The following is a 23720-nucleotide window of genomic DNA, read 5'->3' on the forward strand; positions in this document are numbered from 1 at the left end:
TCAAGCTCACCAGCCCCGGTGTATAACCACTGAGCTATGGGTGCTAAGCCAACCCCCCCAAGTATTTTATTCAATTGTGTTTCTGTAGCATTCTCCAGGGAGAGTCTTACGAATAAGAAAGGAGAATCATCTATTTTCCTGGCATTCCTTTTTTTTAAATGAAAATAATTTAAAGGTCAATGTAATCCAGGTTTGCTATTCTTTTCTTTTCTGATTGTAAAATTACGTGCTGATTGTAAAAAGTTTGGAAAGTGGCAAGAAAAATCTCTCCCCAGTGGCAGTACTGTTACGTGACAGTTCATAGTTCAATCTGATAGGCATTTTTCAACATGGTTGGGTCATGCTGTACGTATGCTTTTATATCCTGCTTCAAACGTTTTTTTCTTTTTTAGACATTAAGATTTACATACTATAAAATTCACTCTTCTGAAGCATACAATTCAGTGGTTTTTAGTATTTTTACAAAGCTTGGAACCATCACCACTGATTCTAGAACATGTTCATAATTCCAAAAAGTAACCCGTAGCTATTAGCAGTCACTTGCCCCTCCTATTTTCCAACCTCTCCTAGCCCCAGAAACCACTAATCCACTTTTTGTCTCTTTGGATTTGCCTATTCTAGGCATCTGATATAAACAGAATCGTGTAGTATGTGGCCTTTGTGTCTGGCTTCTTTTACTCAGCATTAATACTTTCAAGGGGCAGCTATATGTACTTGATTCCTTTTTTGGCTGGATAGTGATCTATTGTGTGAACATGCTACATACTGTTTATCCATTCATCAGTAGGTGGACATTTGCATTGTCTCCATCTTTTTTCTATTTTGATGCTGAGATGAACATTGGTGTACAAGTTTTCACGTAAATACAGATTTTCAGTTCTTTGGGGTATATGCTTAGTAATGAAATTGTTGGGTCACATGGTAACTTTTTGAAGAATAGCCAGACTGTTTTCCAAAGTGGCTACACCCGTTTTTGCGTTCCTACCAACAATGGGTGAGGGCTGTACTCCCCCATATCCTTTGCTAAACACTTGTTATTGTCTGTTTTTATAGTCGTCCTAGTAGTTGTGAAGAGATAAGTCACTGTGGTTTTGATTTACCTTACCTTAATGACTAACGATGTTGAGCATCATTTCATGTGCTTATTGGCCATTTATATAACTTCTGTGGAGAAATGTCTTTCAAATACTTGGTCCATTTTATAAAAATTGGTTTGTCTTTTTATTAAGAGTTCTTTATATTTTACATATAAGTTCCTTATCAAATTTATGATTTGGTAATACTTTTTCCCATTCTGTGGGTTATCTTTTCACTTTTTTGGTAGTGTTTTATAAAGCATAAGGTTTTAAATGTTGTCTTAAACATTTTTGTGTAATTGGACTTTTTAGATGTTTATAATGGCTGCTCATTATTCTGTTTTGTGTGTAATTGGTAATTTACTTAACGATTCTTCATTGTCTAACAATTAACAGTTATGAACATTTCTAGATGTGCATAAATTTTGATCCGTATTCCTGATTTTCTTTTTTTTTTTTTTTTGGATACAGAGTCTCACCCCAGGTAGAGTGTTATGACATCATAAGCTCAAAGCAACCTCAAATTCTTGGGTTCAAGCCATCCTCTTGCCTCAGCTTCCCAAGTAGCTGGGACTACAGATGCCTGCCATGACACTCAGCTATGTTTAGAGACAGTGTCTTGCTCTGACTCAGGTTGGTCTCAAATTCCTGAGCTCAAGTAATCTACCCGCCTTGGCCTTCCAAAGTGCTACTATTATAAGCATGAGCCATTATGCCTGACCCCTGATGACTTCTTTAGCCATGATCAAACAGAAATGAATTAGCAGGTTAAAGGTTAAACATGTTTCTATGCTTTTTATGGCCATATTTCTTGTGAGAAACATATCAAGTTACACTCTTAACCAACAAAGCATAAGACTTTTTCTAGTGCCCTCTTGTAAATACTGCATGTTTTTTGGGGCGCGGGGGGGGCTCACTTTGTCACCCTGGGTAGGGTGCTGTGGTGTCATAGCTCACAGTAACCTCAAACTCTTGGGCTCAACTGATCCTTTTGCCTTAGCCTCCTGAGTAGCTGGGACTACAGTTGCCTGCCTTAATGCCTGGCTGGTTTTTCTATTTTTAGTAGAGACAGGGTCTCACTCTTGCTTAGGCTGGTCTCAGACTCCTGACTTCAAGCAATCCACCCGCTGCAGTCTCCCAGAGTGCTAGGATTACAGGTGTGAGCCACTGAGCCTGTCCTAATACTGCATGTTGATATTAACATTATTAGCTGCAATTCATTTGGGTCTCATGGTGTTCCTTGCCCTTTGACAGTTGAAGCTGCTGTGTTTTTTTCAAACTATTTGTGTTTTTTGGGGTTTTTTTTGTTTTTTTTTTTTGTAGAGACCAAGTCTCACTTTATGGCCCTCGGTAGAGTGCTGTGGCCTCACACAACTCACAGCAACCTCCACCTCCTGGGCCTAGGCGATTCTCCTGCCTCAGCCTCCCGAGTAGCTGGGACTACAGGCGCCTGCCACAACGCCCGGCTATTTTTTTGTTGCAGTTTGGCCGGGGCTGGGTTTGAACCCGCCACCCTCGGTATATGGGGCCGGTGCCCTGCTCACTGAGCCACAGGCGCCGCCCTAAACTATTTGTGTTTTAAAGTCAGTTCAATTTTTACCAAACTAAGTAGTTTCACAGTCTGGTATTCTTACTATAACTGTTAGATGGGATATTGAGACCCTCTCATGCTAACTTTAGTTCCATAGCAGATGACATTAATGACAGGGTGAGTTTTCTGTTTTCCCTTTATGAAAGTATTTTATTATGAGGCTTCATGGAGCCAAAAGAATAACTAATGTGTATCTGAGGGACTAATTCTTTTGGGAAACATTCTTATTATTAACTTTAAAATCTAAACCTTTTCTTCATTCGTTTTTACTCTTATTTTTTAAGTAATAGGGTAGGGGATAAAATACCAGCATCTGGGATGATCTGCTACTGCTTTTAGAAGTTGTGTAATTTTGGATATTTTTCACTTCCTTTAGAAAAGACACTTCTTAATCAGTGATTTTACTCAAAATTATTTTGGAATTGTAATTAGACTTTTAAACTGCTAGCTTTCCACTTCCTGTAGTATTTTGTGATCCATGCCTTTCAGCTAAAGGAATAAACTGGTGAGTTACTGAAACTGGCATTGGCTTCTAAGACTCCCTAGTCTTCTGTTTTTCAGTTGAAGAGCTAAGTAAGGTCTGGAAGATGGACCATGCAATCTCTTCTGTCCTTGCTCTTTGCTTAACTCTCTCCTGCTTGGCATGTTGGGGGGACCCTGTGACTGAAGAGGTGTTTGAAGGAAAGAGCAGCTTAATATCTGGTATTGTGAAATTCCGTGTTCAAGTCTGGTTTTTAACAACATGGATTTTGTCAATAAGATGACAGATTGAGGGGGGGAGAGCAAGGTGAAGAATATCTTACTTGAGGAAATTATTTTTTAAAAAAATCTCAGTTGATTCCCCTATAAAATGGGATTAATAGCCACATTCAGAGCTTAAGTAAGACAATATCTAAAATGTTTGGACCAGTGCCTGACTAGTAGTGTGAAAATTCAAAATTCAACAAAATATTGGTCTTATGTGGGTGTATATGTGTAAACATAGGCATACAGATACCCATTTTTTTTTTTTGGCTGGGACCAGATTTGAACCCACCACGTCCGGCATATGGAGCCGGCACCCTACTCCTTAAGCCACAGACACCACCCCTGATACCTTTTTTTAAGACAAAGTCTCACTATGTTGCCCTTGGCAAAGTGCTGTGATGTCACAGCTCACAGCAACAACCTCAAACTCTTGGGCTCAAGTGATTATCCTGCCTCAGCCTCCTGCAGCTGGGATTACAGGCGCCCACTACAACGCCTTGCTATTTTCTGTTGCAGTTGTCATTGTTGTTTAGCAGGCCCAGGCCGGGCTTGAACCCTCCAGCCTCAGTGTGTGTGGCTGGTGGCCTAAACACTGAGCAATAGGCGCTGAGCCCAGATACCTTTTTTAAATTGAGGTAAAATTCACATAATATAAAATTAACATTTCAAAATGTATATTTCAGTGGATGTTAGCATATTAACAAGGTTGTGCAGCCGTCACCACTAACTACAGAACATTCCCGTCACCCCCAAAGACTCGCCCTGCCTGTAGGCAGTCACTTCCCATTTCCTCTTTCCCTTACTCCCATCCCCAACAGCCACTTCTGGTAATCTACTTTGTCTTTGTAGGTACCTATTCTAATAAATGGAATCTTACAATGTGTGGGACTTTACGTCTGGTTTATTTTATATAGCATAACTTTTTTTTTTTTTGGCCGGGGCTGGGTTTGAACCCACCACCTCCGGCATATGGGACCAGCACCCTACTCCTTGAGCCACAGGCACTGCCCTAGCATAACGTTTTTGAGGTTTATCCACAGTATGGCATAAATCAACACTTCATTCCTTTTTATGGCTAAATAATATCCCATTGTACAGTAACCTGCCTGTGGATTCAACCAACCAAAGGTTGAAAAACTGGATGGTTTTGTCTGAACTGAACATGTATAGACTTTTCCTTGTCGTTATTCCTTATAGTACACCTATTTACATAGTATTTACACTGCATTAGGTATTGTAAATAATCTAGAGATGATCTAAATTATATAGGATGATGTGCAGGGTAAATGCAAATATAGCACCATTTTCTGTAAGGGAATGAATATGGACGTTCCTGGAACCAGTCCCCCATGGATACTGAGATTAATCGTTTATACCATGTTTTATTGATCTGTTCATTAGTTAGTGGACACTTGAGTTGCTTTCACCTTTTGTGTGAAAAATGGTGCTATGGTCATGAGTATAAAATATCTTTGATGATGAGGAATTGAGAGGAATCGTGTTTTTTAAAGGCAGTATAGTTTCTGTGAAGTCCATGTCACATTGAGAGTTTTTTTCTGACGGTACTACATTGTAGCTTAAATTAAATTTGGCCTATTTGTTTTGGTATAAAAAAATTTACTGCTAGATGTCTCCTCCTTTCTCTCTTCCCCTCCCCCCCTTTTCTAGAAATTCTGGTGTAGTTTTGTCCCTAGGAATTTTTTAAGGATTATTTATTCACGAGCGATTTAGGTTACAACTTCTGCTTTCAAGAGCCATTCCAAATTCTTATAGGTAACTGCTGGTTTCACCTCTGAATTTTCCTCAAGAAAATTCTTTAGGTAGTCAAAGTTCAAAATATATGATATGGAACTAATTATAACTTTGGGATCTATTCTGAATAAGCAGAGATTTGCTGTCCACTATGCCAGTGGCCGCTACCCTTGAGATCTCTTTAATCATTTTCCTGACTTGTGGAAAAGATGTCATCTTTTGGTATTTAAATTGTGATAGGCTACTTATTTCTAAAAAACCAGTTAATAAACTGTATGTTTCTAATAAAAAAATCTGAGTTTTTGCTTTCAGTTCTTTTGGTTATATACCCAAAATTGGAATTTTTGGATCATAAGGCTATGGTAATTCTATATTTAACTTTTTTGAGGAACTGCTTTTCCATAGCAGCTATGCACCATTTTACCCAGCAGCATATATGAGGGCTTCAGTTTTTCCACATCTTTGCCAACACTCATTATTTTCCTTTAATTATAGCTGTTCTAATGGATGTGAAGTGATATCTCCTTGTGATTTTGATTTATATTTCCCTAATGACTAATACTGTCACTATGTTTTTCTTGTTTCTATTTATTGTTGTTGTTGCAGTTTGTTTTTCTTTTTTCTTTCTTTTTAAAAGACAGGGTCTTGCTGTGTTGCCCAGGCCTCAGCGATCCTCCCAAGCTTCTGGGATTGTAGGCATGGGCCACTATGCGTGGATAGGTACCTATTTTTGTGACACACATACTTCTAAAAACACCTCCAGAGACACCAAACTAAGAGTGATTTCTTGTAGAGAAAAGTCCCTGTTTCAGAAGCAGGTGGTCAGAAAAGACCCTAATGTTACACTACTTTGAATGATTTTACAAGTATTTCTGTGGTTAAAATATAACTTGAGTTAATGCTGGTTAATACCTTCATTGAAGTAAACAGAAATATAATATTTAGTGCTTGGAACATGTGCTAGAGAAACATGGGAGTGATAAAGCTCTTTATCTGTGTGGGTATAGTGGCTGGAGCCTATAATCGTGGCACTCTGGGGAGGTTGAGGTGGGAGGACTGCTTGAGCTCAAGAGACAAAACCAGTCTGAGTAAGAGCAAGACCCTTTCTCTAGCAAAAATAGAAAAATTAGCCAGGTGTTGTGGCAGGTACCTCGTTGCTGCTACTCAGGAGGCTGAGCAGGAGGATCGTTTAAGGTTGCGGTGAGCTGTGATGATGCTTGCACAACAGAGTGAGACTCTGTCTCAAAAACAACAAAACCCCCAAAATATGAAAAACAGACTCTTTACCTGCCAAAGGACAGTTTTGGTGTTCCAGTGTAGGTACTGGGCCATGTAAGGATTGAAGTGGTTTCAGTCAGTGTGTTCATATGACCAAGTGGTTGAAGAGTGAGGGCTCTGGAATCTGATTGCTGAGGCTTGAATCATTTCTCCAGCACTTATCTGTCCAGAGTTCTGACTTTGTCAACTTCGCCATGCTATAGTTTACCCAAGTATAAAATGAGATACAACGTTATCTCATGGGATTGTGTGCAGTAAATGAGTTAAAGTAGATAAAATTTGGGGGGCAGGTTGCTCCCAGAGAGCAATCAAATCTTATTAGTCTGCATAACTGGTGACGGAAAATGGTGGATAGAAGAGAGTGGCCTTAAAAGATCAGTGATCACATGGGGACTTCAGGTAATGTTGGGGATTTTGAGATCTATCTAAAATACAGGTACAGTGACGAATGCTGGCAATCCTAGTACTTTGGAAGGCTGAAGTGGAAGGATAACTTGCGGCCAGGAGTTTTATACTAGCCTGGGCAACATGATGAAGACCCTGTTTCTATAAGAAAAATTTTAAAGGCATGGTGGCATGTACCTGTAGTCCTAGCTACTCAGGAGGCTGAGGCAGGAGGAGTGCTTGAGCCCTAGAGTTCAAAGTTGCTGTGAGTTATGATCATGTGACTACACTCCAACCTAAGCAGCAGACTGAGACCCACCTCTAGAAGAGTAATAATAGGCTCACTGCCGGTAGCACAGTGGTTATGGCTCCAACCACTGTACCGAGGGTGGCGGGTTCAAACCCAGCCCAGGCCAGCTAAAGAACAATGACGGCTGCAACAAAAATATAGCCGGGAGTTGTGGTGGGCGCCTGTAGTCCCAGCTACTTGGGAGGCTGAGGCAAGAGAACTGCTTAAGCCCAAGAATTTAAGGTTGCTGTGAGCTGTGATGCCATAGCACCCTACCAAAGGTGACATAGTGAGACTCTGTCTCAAACAAAAAAAATAAAGAAAAGTAGTAATAAATTTTAAAAACCAAAAGGGAAGCTCTATATGACATGATTTGATAAGCTCAGCTTTGAAGTCAGTCTAGCTCAGCACTGTCTAGACTATAAGAGACATAGAAGTCACTTATGCTCTGGATACACTTGTTCCGCTGTGACTTCAGAGGTCAGTGTGTAGATGTTGATTTGGACAGTTGTTTCTCTCTCTCTCAGTGGTTCTGATCACATGACTTGGTGGAATCCTGAGGTATCATCTCCTCCCCATGTTAGAGAATCTAACTTCCAAAAGTGGAAAGTGGCTAGGAAGTTGTGAGGCCTTGCTGTGTGGCTCGACAACTAGAGCCTCCATGTGGTTTAATAGAGGCTTCCTTCTGCTCTTCTCAGTGGTAAGGATGACGTGCATTGTGGCTTCAGAGGTTGTCAAAGATTTGGTCTATGTGTGCAGGCCTTCTTGACTTAAGTCATTTTCAGACTTTGGGAGGAAATGGTTCGAATGTCATCCAAGTAGTCATGATGATTACATTTTAGAGAAACTTACATTAAGATAGCTGTTTATTTTATATTTGAATTTTATACCAGAATTGACTAGAAATGTTTCTTGAGATCTGCAGTGTTCATTGTTCTTTGTTTTGTAGTTTAGCTAGCTTTCTCACAAATGGATGTAAAAAAGCAAAGTTCCTGGATTGATTTTACTCTCAACAGACAAGTGATTCCTGTGAAATCTTTTTTTTTTTTTTTTTTTTTTTTTTTTTTGAAACAGTCTCACTGTGTTGCCCTCAGTAGAGTACCATGGCGTCATAGCTCACAGCAACCTCAAACTCTTGGGCTCAAGCGATTTTCTTGCCTCAGCCTGGGACCACAGGCATCTGCCACAACGCCTGGCTATTTTTAGAGGCTCCCAGAGTGCTGGGATTACAGGCATGAGCCACTGCGCCCGGCCTACCTATGAAGTCTTGAACTGTGTTTGGAGGCAGTTGCCTTCTCTCCATATCCCTAGCTCTAGAAAGTTGATTCTCAGGTATTCAAGACCAGCCTGACCAAGAGTGAGACCCCCATTTCTGCTAAAAATAAAAAAATTATCCAGGTGTTATGATGAGTGCTTGTAGTACCAGCTACTCAGGAGGCTGAGGGTTATTTAAACCCAGGCGTTTGAGTGCTGACACCACAGCACTGTAGCCTGGACATCAGAGTGGGACTAAAAAAAAAAAAAAAAATTCAGTGGAGACTTTTTTGCCTTTTGTGTGGGTGTGTGGGTGGTGGTGTTGCATAAGGAATAGTCAAAGTAACTTCATTTCTGGTAAACCTCCCCCCAGTGTCTGTGACTGGTTTTGGTATTGGGAAGGTTACAAAGGTGTATGTTTGCGTGTGGTTTTGCCAAGGTGTGCATTGGAGCAACAAAGTGTAATATATCCTGCTTTGAATTTTAATTTCACTGTGGTTTTTGTGATGCTTGTGACTTTCCACTTCTGCATATAAGTTTGGGTCCTTTCCCTTTAGGGAGTTTACAGGCTGGAGCTGGAGGAGTCAACTCATCTGGAAGGATTTGGGGCACACAGACTATGATGCCCCACACTGTTCCATCATCTTCTGAAACACATAAGGCAATTGTTACATAGGCAAATAAAGAAGACTTGGACCTAAGATTGTGTGTGATAAATTACCTGCCAGTATGACACACCTGACAATCATATCACTGTAGTTAGTAATCATTAGTGGGAGTGTAAAGATCAGGAAAGAGATTATAACATGGCATTGCTTTCATTTCCAGGAACAAGTGTGATGCAAGGGCAGGGAGGCACTTGACCCAATCTTGTGGGTATGATGGAGCCTGGGGGTGGGGAATGTGTAGGCAGTAGGAGTACTGCCAGCCTCTCCTCCACTGTTGAAGTCTGGAGGATGTCTGTAGCAATTTGAAAACACTGAAGGGTGGGTAGTAACTTCTAGCAGGATAATCATGGGATGTTGGGCTAGAGGCAAGTGTGTGTGCTACCCAGACTCTTGTTGCTGATAGTTCAAAGATGGGGACCGGAGCAGTGATTTGTCTGCAGGGCATAAATTACATGCTTAATGCTGGTAGTGGTATCCATGCAAATGTAACTAGTTGTGTGGGAGCTGGGGCTCAATCAGAGGACATCTAACAACACTGAAGGTACAAAGATAGTTGATTCTACCACTTCAAATTGAAAAAAAAAAAAGTGGTCATTTCCCAATAATGTTGATCTCATTTTTTAACAGTTTTGTTGAGATATAATTTATAGACCATACAATTCACCATTTAAAGTATATGGTTCAGTGGTTTTTAGTATATGAATAGATATATGCAACCATCACCAGTTTTAGAACATTTTCATTACCTCAAAAAGAAACCTCCACCTTCCTGCTCTCAGCAGCCCTAAGCAGCCACTAATCTACTTTCTATCTCAATAGAGTTCCCTATTCTGGACGGGGCATATGAATCTTCTGTGATTGTCTTCTTTCACTTAGCACAACATTTTCAAGGTTCATCTAGGCTGTAGTGTGTGTGAGTACTTCCTTTTTGTGGTTGAATAATAATTCATTGTGTGAATATACTGTGTTTTGTTTATCCCTTCGGTTCATCAGTTGATGGGTGTTTGGGTTTCTACTTTTGGCTATTATGATCTTAATTCTTTACCACTATGTTCAGGAAAGTGATACTTTTGCATTTATCATGTGATTGTTTCTGTGCTATTTCTACATTTAGGTGAACACTTAAAAGAAAACTGAAGTTTTGAGCTTTCAAGTCCTAAATACATAAAAGGGGGGTGGAATTCTACCAAGAATTAAAGCCTCACCTATAATCCTAAGCACTCTGGGAGGCCAGTGCAGCTGGATTTCTTGAGCTCAGGAGTTTGAGACCAGTCTGAGCAAGAGTGACACCCCGTTTCTACTAAAAATTGAAAAATTAGCTGGGTGTTATGGTGGATGTCTATAGTCCCAGCTTGGGAGACTGAGGCAAGAACTTGCTTCAGCTCAAGAGTTTGAGGTTGCTATGAACTATGATGCCATTGCACCCTACTAAGGCAACAAAGTAAGATTCTGTCGGGCGGGTGGGGGAGGGCGACAAGTAAAGCCTCTCTGAGACTTTGATTTGTATTGATACCCTTTCTCTTCCCTGTTTGGAATTTAAACTCACTTAAGCATAGAGAAATGTTCCTTTTCTGCTTGAGTAAAATAAATTAATTTAGTTATGGGAAATTTGCTTAGAAATTTGTAGAAGTATTGGAAAACCACAGAAGAAGTTATTATTGTTTGGGGTTTTATTTTCTTTCTTTAAAAAAGACTGTTTAAAAGAAACATTTGTGGCTGACGTCAATAGGACCATTAGATGTTCTGCCAGGTGCAGTGGCTCACACCTGTAATCCCAGCACTTTGGGAATTTGAGGCAGGAAGATAACCTGAGCCCAGGTGTTCAAGGCCAGCCTGGGCAATAACAATACCCTCTCTCTACAAAATATGAAATAATTATTTGGATGTGGTAGTAAACACCTATAGTCCCAGCTACTCAGGATGCTGAGGCAGGAGGATCTTCTGAGTCTGGAGCTAGAGACCGCAGTGAGGTGTGATGATACCACTATACCATAGCCCAGTCTCACAGCAGAGCGAGACTCTGTCTCAACACAAAAGAAAAGACAGATGTTTTAGGAACGGAGAGAAGAACCTTGGGTAGGTATTTTGAGCCAGATAGAAGGAACACTGTCCTATTTAATGCAGGATTAGATAAAAAGTCAGAACTTACCCAGAGTAACTTGTATTTACTCTTTGAGAGTTCAGTGGACTGGAGTGGTATGGTAAAATTTGGTGGCCCTGCTTGACATAAAGGAGCATAGTAAGAATTTACTGCTTGCGTAATAGATTGATGGAAAACTGGTTACTATAGTACTGCTCCATCATTTGGGGGTTGGAAATCCTTTTTTTTTTTTTTTTTTGTACCAGAATGTTTATTGCAGCCCAATTCATAATTGCCAAGTCATGGAAGAAGCCCAAGTGCCCATTGATCCATGAATGGATTAACAAATTGTGGTACATGTACACCATGGAATATTATGCAGCCTTAAAGAAAGAATGAATGAATTCATTTAAGGCACTCAGCATAATAACTGAAAAATGATTTCCACTGCTAGCTATTATTACTATGTTGTTGTTTTTGGCTCAAAATCATTTAATGGCTTCCAACAAAATAAGAATTTCTTTAAATGACCTACAGTGTCCCACCTACGACCGTAGACTCACTTCTCCCCACTCACCTCCTCCTTTGTATTTTTTTTTTTTTTTTTTTTTTTTTATTGTTGGGGATTCATTGAGGGTACAATAAGTCAGTTACACTGATTGCAATTGTTAGGTAAAGTCCCTCTTGCAATCATGTCTTGCCCCCATAAAGGAAATCCTTTTTAAGATTTGGGAATTCCATGAGGCTTTTGATAGCTCTCTCCTGGTTTTCTGTTTCATTACTGCTAAAACTTTCGCGTAAAACTTTGAGTAAGACCACAAAGATCCACTGAAATACATCTGTGGTGTCTTGGTAAAATCTTCTGGGTTGTGTTAATTTGTTAACGGCTAGGTACCAAGATTGATACTGGGCCTATTTTTTTTAAGGATTATACGTTTCTGTGGCTTTTAGAGTCAGGTTTATTGAAGTGAGATTGACATACAGTAAAGTTCACCATTTTTAATGCACAAGATTTTAGTTTCTACTTACCTTTCTAAAGATCATACACACAGGATAGCTGGCAGCCAGCACCACTTACCTATTCTCAGAGATAGAATGTTTAACTGTACACCATTCTAGTTTTAGTATTGTAAGCTTCATAAAATATATGCAATGAAAATTTTGCTGCTTATTTTCTCTATTTTTAAAAATACTTTTTCTTTAAACATCCAACTATCTTTTTAAAGTTAATATTTATGTGTGCATATGCATAAAATATAATTTCTATATCACTTTGTCAGTGGAGGTTTTGGGAAATGTTAACTTCATTAGTGTTGTAGGTTTAATCAACATTGTTTTACATGAAGATACTTAACTTTTGTAGTATTGTCTTGGAGTAATGAAAGTTAAGGTACTATAAGCTAAACTGTGTAGAGACTAATGTATTTACTGGACAAATTCTTTTAGGGAGAATTAGTGATATTTATTTAAATCCATTAAATAGACAGTGACCTCCTCCCTACTCCTGCACTCTTCCTTTACCCTTGCCTCTCAAGTTGCTAGAAAACTATTAGTGTGGGTTTCATTTAAAGCTTTTTTTAAAAAGACAGTCTCACTCTGTTGCCCAGACTAGAGTGCCATGGCATCAGCCTAGCTCACAGCAACCTCAAACTCCTGGGTTCAGGCAGTCCTCCTGCCTCTACCTCCCAAGTAGCACTATAGGTGCCCACCACAACACACAGCAAATTTATCCCTCCCTCATTCCCCCCACTTTTTTTAAGATACAGGATATCACTCTTGCTTAGGCTGGTCTTGACCTTCTAAGCTGAAGCGATCCTCCCTCCTCAGCTTCCCAGAGTGCTAGGACTACAGACGTGAGCTGGGTAAAACCTAAATTTTTAAATGGTAGATGTACCTTTCCCTGCTGAAGATGGAATGAATTAAAATACCTTGTTAGAATTCTAACTTACATATGAAGTAAAACATCTTGGCATTAGATTTTTCACTTTTATTTTAAAAATCTAAGTAGGTTGCCTTTCCAACACCCCCTCTCCCCATTTTAAGAAATTGCCTGTTGTGTGTTTTGCTCCTTGGATGGCATTATGAGAGGTTTCCTTTTTTTTTTGCCTTTATAAAATGTGTATGACCAACATTACATGGCAAATTCACCTATAAAATAGATGAGCACTTTTACTAAAAGTACTGTTCCTAATAAACTAACACTAGAACTTTCTCTTATGAGATACCCACTTCACTTACAAAATATTTGAATGTCTTTCTGTACCTGCACATTCTGGGTGTTGCAGATAGAGAGCAGCCAACAAAATGTAACTGTTCTCTTGAAGTAAACATGCATAGTAGCGGCAGAGACAGGTGAATGGATGTGTTCACAAGAACAGTTTTTTAAAATTAAGCTTTATGACTTAACAGTAGCTAAAATTAGAGACAAAGATTAATGTGCTTCTACTGGTATTTCCCAGCGGAAACTCAGCAAGTCTAGTTGAGAGGGCATTTCATTTATAAGTAGGTATTAACCTTATTTAAAGAAAAACAAAAAGTTTATGTAGATCTCAATCAGAAGCCAGTAGACAAAAGCCTAAAAGACACTACATAGGGATAAGCCTTGCTTTAGAAGAAATTGCTCAAAAGTTTAGTAGGAAATCACCATTAAAATTTACCATGTTTCCTAATGGCTTACTGTGTCTTGGGGCCAGGAAACATCTTCAAGGGACTGCCCTTTAAAATTTGCAATTAAATTGGGAAGTAGTTGACTGTAATTTATAGGAACTTATTATTCTTGTTGCTCTTAGATTCTGAGAGAAACATATTCTTGTATTTTTTCAGAAAAATTTGTTACAGGCCAGGCATGGTAGCTCATGCCTGTAAATCCTAGCCCTCTGGGAGGCTAAGGTGGGGGTAGATTGCTTGAGCTCAGGAGTTTGAGACCAGCCTGAGCCACAGTAAGATCCTGTCTCTAAAAATAGCCAGGCTTTGTGGCAGGTGTCTATAGTTCCAGCTACTCTGGAGGCTGAGGCAAAAGGATCACTTGAGCCCAAGAGTTTGAGGATTCTCTGAGCTATGTCGCCACGGCACTCTACTGAGGGCAACGAAGTGAGACTCTATTTCAAAAAAAAAGAGAGAAAGAAAAATTTGTTACAGTTCTGGGAAACTAAATCACCTGAATTTGGCTTAAACCTGAAGTTGATATTATAATTTGTAGTTACTGTTTTAACAGTCTCTCCATTAGAATAACATGCACAGTAGCTACAGGAAAAAAGCTGAAAACATAGTTCCCCATTTTACAGGCCAGTATAGATTTAGAGATGTTCACTTCATTTTACACCTTTTCTGTCTACATGTTTATAACAACTTTATTGGTCTTTAATTCAGGACTTCAGGTAGACCATCAACAGTGCTTTCTTCATTTGGCTGCCTGCCCTGAGAGCAGTCTGTTCTGTTATACCCACGAGAGCTGTAAAAGGAAGTTCTTTGGAAAGCAACATCTTACAGACAAAATGTTAGTTTCTTAACTCAGGCACTTATCTTGTGACTTTGTATACAAGCGGGAAATATGATGTGTTCACATGTTTGTGAGCAATAGTACACCCCTTCTCCTTCAGCCCCAGGAACCAGGTGGCTATGGCTTTGAACACTTTGCTGAGCTGCTGTCACTTCTTGGTTGGCTATAGGAAATGAGATTCACCCCAGGGGTCTAGGAATGGTCCCCAGAGACAAGCCCATTAGGTGTGCCATTTATCCATTCAGGAGTTCTGCAGTCCAAAGTCCCAGTTAATTTTTTAGTTCTCTTCCATCACAGTTATCGAGTGATTTTAATACATATTCATTTCTGCCCTTGCTAATAACTTGGGAAACTCAAAGTTTATAATTTTCTCTCCCCCTCCTGATAGGTGCTGGATGGTTTACTAGTCCAGTATGGAGTGGTGGAGAGCTGTGAGCAAGGTACATGTCTTCTGAATTGCTTTCAAATTTGTAAAAGGAAGGAAGTAGAAAGAAAACTAACTTTTCTTCTCATTTTTCTCTTCCTCTAGTGAACACTGACTCGGAAACTGCAGTCGTAAATGTAACCTATTCCAGTAAGGACCAAGCTAGACAGTAAGCAGTTTGAAACTTTTTATGTATGTATAATAATTAGGTTAAGTATAGTAAATTTATATTTTGTGGACTTCCTAATAGGAGAAGGGCTGGTGGGTAGCAGAAAAGAAACTTTATTTTGCAAAATTTGACTCTGCGATGGACCCTTTTTTTCTTCTGTCTAGTAAGAACCTGCATTGCTTAAAGTTTTATTATATTTCAGTATATCTTTGATGCTAGTAATAATAATCTAGGATGAAGTTAAAATATACCATATCTGCAAAAAGCTCTGGGCCTGTGTATTGTTGGCAAATTACAAAAAGTCTCCTTTCCTCCTTTACTGGTATAACATATCTTACTGCTATTTTATCCAAAGCTGGTAAGTTGCTCGTGTATTAAACTAACAACAGTGTTAAATCTTCTTGTTCACTGATTTCTCTGATTACTGTTGTCATTTGGGAATGTGTAGACATTGGACCAATGTAATTTGCTATTAGATTTATGGAAAAAGTATTAATATATTCCATTGCAGTTGACAGGCAGTATTTTATGGATCAAACAGTTTTTCCTAGGAGAATATAATTCTACAGGCTTTAAATGATCTAATGAACTTATTAAGTACTAGAGAGAAATAGGGGTTTCATAAATATTATCTTGGATAGATCTACTTAGAACATGAACACAGAGGAATGGTATACAGAGTGCTCAGCAGTGCATCTCTGAGTGTGAGGTGACTACAGAAGTCTTAACCACCTCCACATATAGTACAGGGAGAAACAGACTGTCTGCTGTGTGGGAAGCTGAAAGGAAAGATATAACACAAATAGAACTTTATTTTTTAAATTGGCAATATTCACATGGTTCAAAATTTAAAAGTGGTCTGATGATGCACATGATAGAAATCTTCCTCGTACTATTATTCCCACAACCTTGTCCCTTAAGACGGAACCATATGGAAAACAAATACATGTGTGTATTTTTCTTTTACATAAATGATAGCATAACATTTGAGCATTTTGTACATATATATATATATATATTTGTGTGTGTGTGTGGCCCATGGTAGTGTGCTGTGGCGTCACAGCTCATAGCAACCTCAAATTCTTGGGCTTAAGTGATTCTCTTGCCTCAGCTTCCCAAGTAGCTCCTTCTACAGGTACCTGCCCCAATGCCTAGCTATTTTTTTGTTGTTGCAGTTGTCGTTGTTGTTTAGCTGGCCTGGGCTGGGTTCGAACCCACCAACTTGGGTGTATGTGGCTGGCAGCCTACCCACTGAACTACAGGTGCCACCCATATATAAATATATTTTTATAGTTGTACAGTATTTGGATGTGTGGATAAAGAGTGACTTAGTTAATCCCAATGGATATTTAGGTTGTTTCTAGTCTTTTGCAATGACCAGTGCTCTTTTATGCACGTGTTACTTACTGTTCATGTGTTACTGTGTATGTATGGGAGGGTATCTATAAGATACATTTCCAAAAGTAGAATTGCGTTTTAAATTTTATCCTTTATAGGGCATGGTTTAAATTCCCATCAGCATTGTGTGAGTCCGTTTCTCCTTATACTTCCTGACAGAGGGCTTTAAACTATAATGATCTAGTAGGTAAAAGTTGAAGTTTTATTAATTTCATTTTTCTCCTAAGTGAAACTGAAGAGTCACGTCAATCATATCATGTAAACAGTAAAGTTTAACCTTTAGTGCCCTTAGTAGATTGGAGGATAAAAGTGAGGACAGTGAGGCTCCTCTTGCCTTATATGTTTTTCTCTTTACAAAGAGAACTACATCAGCGATTCTCAACCTGTGAGTGGCGACCCACAGGAACTGTATTAAAGGGCCACAGCATTAGGAAGGTTGAGAACCACTGATCTACATGTATATTGAGTACTTGAGTATATTGTATATTTCCATCCAAATCCCTGTTGGATGGAAAATTGGGGATGACATGATAAACCTAAGGATATTTAGAGATCATTAGAGGTCTGTTTTAGTTTCCTTATTTGAAAACGGGAGACTTAGGTAAGGGAAAAGATGCGTAATTTAACAGTTTAATTGAATGGTAGAACTTGCGGTAGAGACATGATCTATATAGTTTTGAAAAGACATAAGGTCAGCTTTGGTAGGGATAAGTTAATTGACATTTAGCCTCTCTCCTTTAAAAAACTAAAATGGAAGCATTCAGAGTACAAGCACAAGAAAGATAGCAGACTAGCCAGAATTACTGCTGAAATGATAATTTAATAATAATCCTAAGACAACAGCAACCTGAATGTGGAGACTTTGATGTTCTCAATGTTCTATAGTGCTTGTTAGAGATTGTCAGGTTCCTATTGATCTGAAGGAGAGCAGGAAAAGGCTGTTAAGAATTGTCCACACCCACACCTATGGTGCATCTTACAAGGGTACATGTGAAATTTACTAAACGTAGAATATAAATGTCTTAACACAATAACTAAGAAAATGCCGTGAAGGCTATGTTAACCAGTGTGATGAAAATATTTCAAATTGTTTATGAAACCAGCACATTGTACCCCATGATCGTATTAATGTACACAGCTATGATTTAATTTAAAAAAATGAAGATGATAGATTAAAAAAAAATTGTGTAATTTAGGAGAGGTGTGGTGGCTCACACCTGTAGTCCTAGCACTCTGGGAGGCTGAGACTTGTGAGCTTAGGAGTAATTTAGGGGAGGAAGGAAGGGGATTGGTGTGCTCCCACCTTATGGGCACAATGTAGGGATATATGGCACACTTCCTGGGTGCAGGACACAGCTACAACAGGAACTTTGCCTAACAAATGCAAATACTTTAACCTAATTATGTGTACCCTCATTAATCTGAAATTTTTAAAACCAAACAAAATTGTGTAATTTATTAGGTCATCAAACATATCAATTAGGTATTTCAATTAGGGAAGTAGTCATCATTACCCTTATTCTAATATTCAATCAGTTAACATTTATTGAGTATTAACTATTGACCAAATGCGGCCAGTGAATAAAGGCAAAGTCCCTGTCCTCAAGGACAAGCTTTCTGGTGGTTAAAAGAGTATTTAGAGAGGGACACCCAATTTTAGTTCCTGCCCAAATCAAGTTGCCTTTGTAAGACTAGTGCTGTCATCTCTTCCCAAGAATTCTAAAGATAGGAGATAATTAGCAATTGGGTAGAAAAAAGTAAATAGATCTAAAGAACAGAAAACTCAGTTTTATTGTACAATGTTATGCAAACTGTTGTCTCTTAGAGTTTTCAAATAAGCTATATTTTTGTTTTGTTGTTTTTCTCCAAGATGAAACCATCTTCATGAGAGTGCAGGTGGCATCATCAGAGGCCACTGCAGCCTCAAAGTCTTGGGCTCAAGAAATCCCCCTACCTTAGCCTCTTGAGCAGCTAGAACTGTAGGCACCTGCCACCACACCTAGCTAATTTTTGTTTTTGGTAGAGATGGGGTTTCAGTCTTGCTCAGTCTGTTCTCACATTCTCGACCTCAAGAGATCCTGGGGACGCCTATAGTTCAGTAGTTAGGGTGCTGGCCACATGCTCCGGAGGCTGGTAGGTTCGAACCCACCTGGCCCTGCCAAACAAACAAACAAAAATAGCCAGCATTGTGGGAGGCTGAGGCAAGAGAATCACTTGAGCCCAAGAGTTTGAGATTGTTGTGAGCTATGACACCATGGCAGTCTATGGAAGGTGACAAAGTGATACTCTGTCTCAATAACAGCAGGTAGGGTGCTGGCTCCATATGCTGAGGGTGGCGGGTTCAAACCCAGCTCCGGCCAAACTGCAACAAAAAAATAGACGGGCGTTGTGGCTGGCGCCTGTAGTCCCAGCTACCTGGGAGGCTGAATCAAGAGAATCGCCTAAGCCCAAGGATTTGGAGGTTGCTGTGAGCTGTGTCACACCACGGCACTCTACCGAGGGCGATCAGGTGAGACTCTGACTCTACAAAATAAAATAAAATAAAATAAAATAAAAATCCTTTCACCTTGACCTTCCAAAGTGCAAGGATTACAGATGTGAACCACTGTGCCCAGTCACAAGAAGCTGCTTTAAAAAGGGATATGGAGTGCTTTTTGTTCTGTGAGGAGTTTTTTGTTTTTTTTTTTTTTTTTTTGAGACAGTCTCAGGCTGTCGACCTAAGTAGAGTGCCATGGCATGACTGCTCACAGCAACCTCCAACTCCTGGGCTTAAGCGATCCTCTTCCCTCAGCCTCCCAAGTAGCCAGGGGTACAGGCACCCACCACAACGCCCGGCTGTTTTTTTGGTTATAGTTGTTTGGCGGACCCGGGCTGGATTTGAACCCACCAGCTCCCGTGTATGTGGCTGGCGCCTAAGCTGCTTGAGCTACAGGTGCTGAGCCATGGGAGGAGAATTTTGAGGAGCATTAAATGTAGTGAAGAAAACGTAGACTCTGAGCTTAAGTTTTCTTGGCTACAAATCAGTATTAAAAAGAATCATTTGGGAGGCTGAGGTGGGCAGATTGCTTGAAGCTAGGAGTTCAAGACCAGCCTGGGTAACATAGCAAAATCCTGTCTCTACAAAAAATAACCATGCTGGCTTTTCTAGGAAAATGCGGTGGCAGGTTCAGAGGAGGTGTGCTGTGCTTGCTTCTGCTCCTGACTACCGCTGTTCACTCTTGCTGAGGAATAAGTATCAGGAAGCCGTGCTGCACCGCAGCCTGGGCTTTAAAGCTACTGGACAAACAGCTGTGGAGCCAGAGGTAGTGACTCACCAAATTAGAATTACTCTCACCAGCTGCAACGTAAAGTTCCCTGGAAAAGGTGTATGCTGACTTGGTCAGAGGAGCAAAGGTGAAGAATCTTAAAAGTGAAAGGACCAGTTCAGATGACTACCAAGACTTGGAGAATCACTACAAGCGCAACTCCTTGTGAAGGTTCTGAGACTTTGGATTGTTTCCAGATGAGAATCCACCAGCAACTCATTGACTTACACTACCCTTCTAAGTTAAGCAGATTATATCCATCAGTATTGAGCAGGGAATTGAAGTTGAAGTCACCATTGCAGATGCTTAAATCAACTTTTTTAATAAATTGACCAGTTGCTAAAAAAATAAAAAATTATATTAAAATAAATAGCTGGGCCCGGTGGCTCAGTAATCTCAGCACTCTGGGAGGCCAAGGTTGGTGGATTGCTTGAGCTCACGAGTTCAAGACCAGCCTGAGCAAGAGTGAGACCCTGTCTCTAAAAATAAAAACAAAAAATAGCCAGCATTGTGGAAGGCACCTGTAGTCCCAGCTACTTGGGGGATTGAGGCAAGAGGATCAATTGAGCCCAGGAGTTTGAGGTTGCTGTGAGCTATGACTCCATGGCATTCTATCAGGGACAAGAAAGTGAGACTCTGTCCCCTCCCTCCAAAAATGTATATTCATGTACATATGTGCACATATTTATAGTAAACAGCTTTATCAAAAGGCCTGGCACATGGGCACCTGATGAGTAATAACTTTTGTTTAATCCACTGGTTCTAGGGTGCTTCTCTATGCAGTTTGAGGTGGTTTGAGCTGAGGAAGGCTGGTCCTTCAAGCACTTACACCACTGAACCTTGAAAGCCTGCTCTGTGGGCTCCAGCATGACAGCCTGCTTCCTATACCAACCTAGTGTCATTTTTCCCTGCCCTCATTGGCAGGCTTTAGTTAATGAGGGTTGCATTGATAATCTTCAGTTTTCTGTTCTAAGCATCTGCTACTTGGAAAGTTCTGTGACTAGGATGTTTGTGAGTAGCGCTTGGTGGTTTGGGGTTCAATTCCAGAGTCCACATGCATGGAATGGACACTGTGTGTCACTACTTTTCTGGCTGTGACTTTGGTCAAGCTAATCTGTGGTTCACCCTCCTCTCTAATATGGGAATGATTATAGTCTTCAGCGCATGAGGCTGTTGAGAGGAACTAAGTTACTGTCTGCCAAGAAAAACGCTTATACTAGTTAGAGCAAAAAATTTAGCAACTGTTCATTTTCTAACATGTTTCATTGCTGCTAGTAAACCTGTTATTTGCTGAGGAGCTAAGGAACTAGTTTTAAAATGTTAGTAGCTGCTTCTGTTAATTCAAGTTCTATGAATACCACTTCTAAGAGGATTCTTCAAATATGGCTGTCTCCAACGCAGAACTTAACAGGGAAATTCCTGCCACCTTGTGGCTAAGACAATTCAAATGTTGATAGTACATATATTACAGGTAATATGTATGATTGTTTCAGGCTTACATCTGGAATTAATAACTTATAAAAATAATGAAATTAATAAAAAGTTTAAATCTTATTTCATTAGTTTGTTTCATTAAAAATAGAAGCGTAGTAGTGAACCCTTTGTTTCTTGGATCAAGAGAAGGCTCATTTATCTTGTTCCCTCTTCCAGGGGTGCCGAGGCAAAACAGTCCAGGACAGATTTTATATTGGAGGATCTGTCTGTCACGTGTGACCAGAAATAACCCCTTATAAGGTGTAGGCATTTAATTCTTGTTTGGGGCTCTACTGATTTTTGTTAAAGAACATGAATGTTTATTTACGTTGAAGCAACATGGCCAATGACTAAAGAGAAGGGAATTCTCATTTAAACTTCTAAAAGTATGTAAATAGAAGATTTGTGATGGAAAAGGAAGTAAAGCAAAGAAACAAAGGAATTTCTTGCCATTTTGCTCTTTAGAGATAGCTTATTAACAGTGTTAAATTTGTCAGGGTTTTTGTAGACTTTGTCCTGCGCATCATAACTTTCAGAATTACTAAGATCATTCTTCAGAGTTTTGTGGGTTATTTTTTTCATTAAATATATTTATGCTATTATCTCTACACAGTATTTCATCCATACTACAGTTTATGGATTTAAATATCCGATCTTCTATTATATATCATCAAGGGTGTTTCTTTTCTTTTCTTTTTCTTTTTTTTTGCTTTTAGAACCAATTTAGCTATGAAGCCCTTTGTAAGCAAATACATGTACATCTTTGGGCTTTATTCATAATTGTTTCCTTAAGAGGCATTCCTGCAATGTTATGAGGTTTTATTGCTGAATTGTATTAATATGTATGTATGTAGAAACACCTTATTCTTTGTATAAGAGAGAATTTATGGCTTTTCAGTAATGGTTAACCCTTATTTTGTTAGGACCTATGTAATATATAGCAGTGACATCTGGGAATCAAAAAAAGGGAAAGTTTAGACATAGAATTTTAGAGCTGAAAGGGACTGTAAGTCTAATCTTTTAGTTTTATAGGTGAGGCAGTTAATGCCAAACAAGAAATTGACCTTTCCAAGATAACATGGGTACTTAATGTTCTAGTTGAATTAGGCTTCTGATTGCTAATCCATGTTCATTTTCACTATTCAGAACTGTCTGTGTGGACTGCTGGATACATTTAACTCCTTGAGGCTTCATTTCTTTTTCTTCTTTTTGGTTTTGGAGATAGTCTACCCAGGGCAACAAAGTTAAACTACCATGGCATCATAGCTCACAGCAACCTGCAACTCTTGGGCTCAAGCAATTCTTTTACCTCAGCTTCCCAAATAGCTGGGTCTACAGGTGCCCATCACAACACCTGGCTATTTTTAGACACAGGGTCTCACTCTGCCTCCGGCTGGTCTCAAACTCTAAGCTCAGGCAATCTACCCGCCTCAGCTCCCAGAGTGCTAGGATTACAGGTGTGAGACACCGTGCTGGCCTTTCCTTTCTTCTTTCTTTCCCTTTCATCTTCAGATTGAATTCCAGGCCATCCATGGTTACAATCATCCAACTGACATACAACTCACACTTACAAACAGGGGCTATTATAGGTAATAGGTAAATGTACCTGTTCCAACTTACATACAAATTCAATTTAAGAACAAACCTACAGAACCTATCATGTTCATAACCTGGGGACTGCCTATACTATTATTAAGACATTTTCAACTCTGAACTGTGATCACCCCAACAAGACTTCTTGCCAATACAGTTAAGTACCACTAACAAAATAACTCTGCATCTTCTACATGAACATGACTTTTAAAATAGCCTCAAGAGCAAAGAGTCAAGTAATGATGAAAAACAGTGTCCTGAGCAATACACACAGAGGGCAAACATCCTTGTTCTGTTGTTAGAATGATTATGATACAATACTTACTTATATACAATAGGTTTGGTCAAAATATTAAAAATTTTCCCCCACAAACTCAACAGGTCACCATATGACATAGCTGAATATCAAACTTTGTGCATAGAAAGGTTTTGGTGGTTGATTTAAAATGCAGAAATTTTGGGTCCCTGCTCACAAGAAAGTCATTGCATTTACTTGTGTACTTTTTCACCTGTGTCTGAGTTTGGAGCACTGATTTGCGGGGTCAGGAACTCTGCTTCACTGATGGTTGGACAGATGGACCCACAAGATGGAGGCCATCCACTCTCTCTGTTTGGCACAGCCTGAGTTGGAGCCCTGGGGGCTCGGTACACACTGGGTACTAGAGCACTGTGCTATCTGACCTCCTGGGTGAAGGAATCTTTTCTTTTCCCCTCAAAAAAATGTAGCTTTAGGCTGTGGC

General features: G+C 39.6%; 1 protein-coding gene and 1 pseudogene across 1 annotated transcript in view; both read left to right on the plus strand.

Annotated features, from left to right (window-relative positions):
* Window positions 1–23720, plus strand: part of IGF2BP3 (insulin like growth factor 2 mRNA binding protein 3) — a 152002-nt gene that overhangs the window by 84266 nt on the left and 44016 nt on the right. Inside the window, exons 4-5 of the mRNA XM_053553624.1 lie at window positions 15007–15058; window positions 15148–15211. Coding sequence (XP_053409599.1) covers window positions 15007–15058; window positions 15148–15211 — 116 coding nt within the window. The remainder of the gene's footprint in view (window positions 1–15006; window positions 15059–15147; window positions 15212–23720) is intronic.
* Window positions 19762–20224, plus strand: LOC128560214 (40S ribosomal protein S20-like; annotated as a pseudogene).

The sequence above is a fragment of the Nycticebus coucang genome, chromosome 11, assembly GCF_027406575.1.
Source record: "Nycticebus coucang isolate mNycCou1 chromosome 11, mNycCou1.pri, whole genome shotgun sequence".
In the NCBI taxonomy this organism is placed as follows: domain Eukaryota; kingdom Metazoa; phylum Chordata; class Mammalia; order Primates; family Lorisidae; genus Nycticebus; species Nycticebus coucang.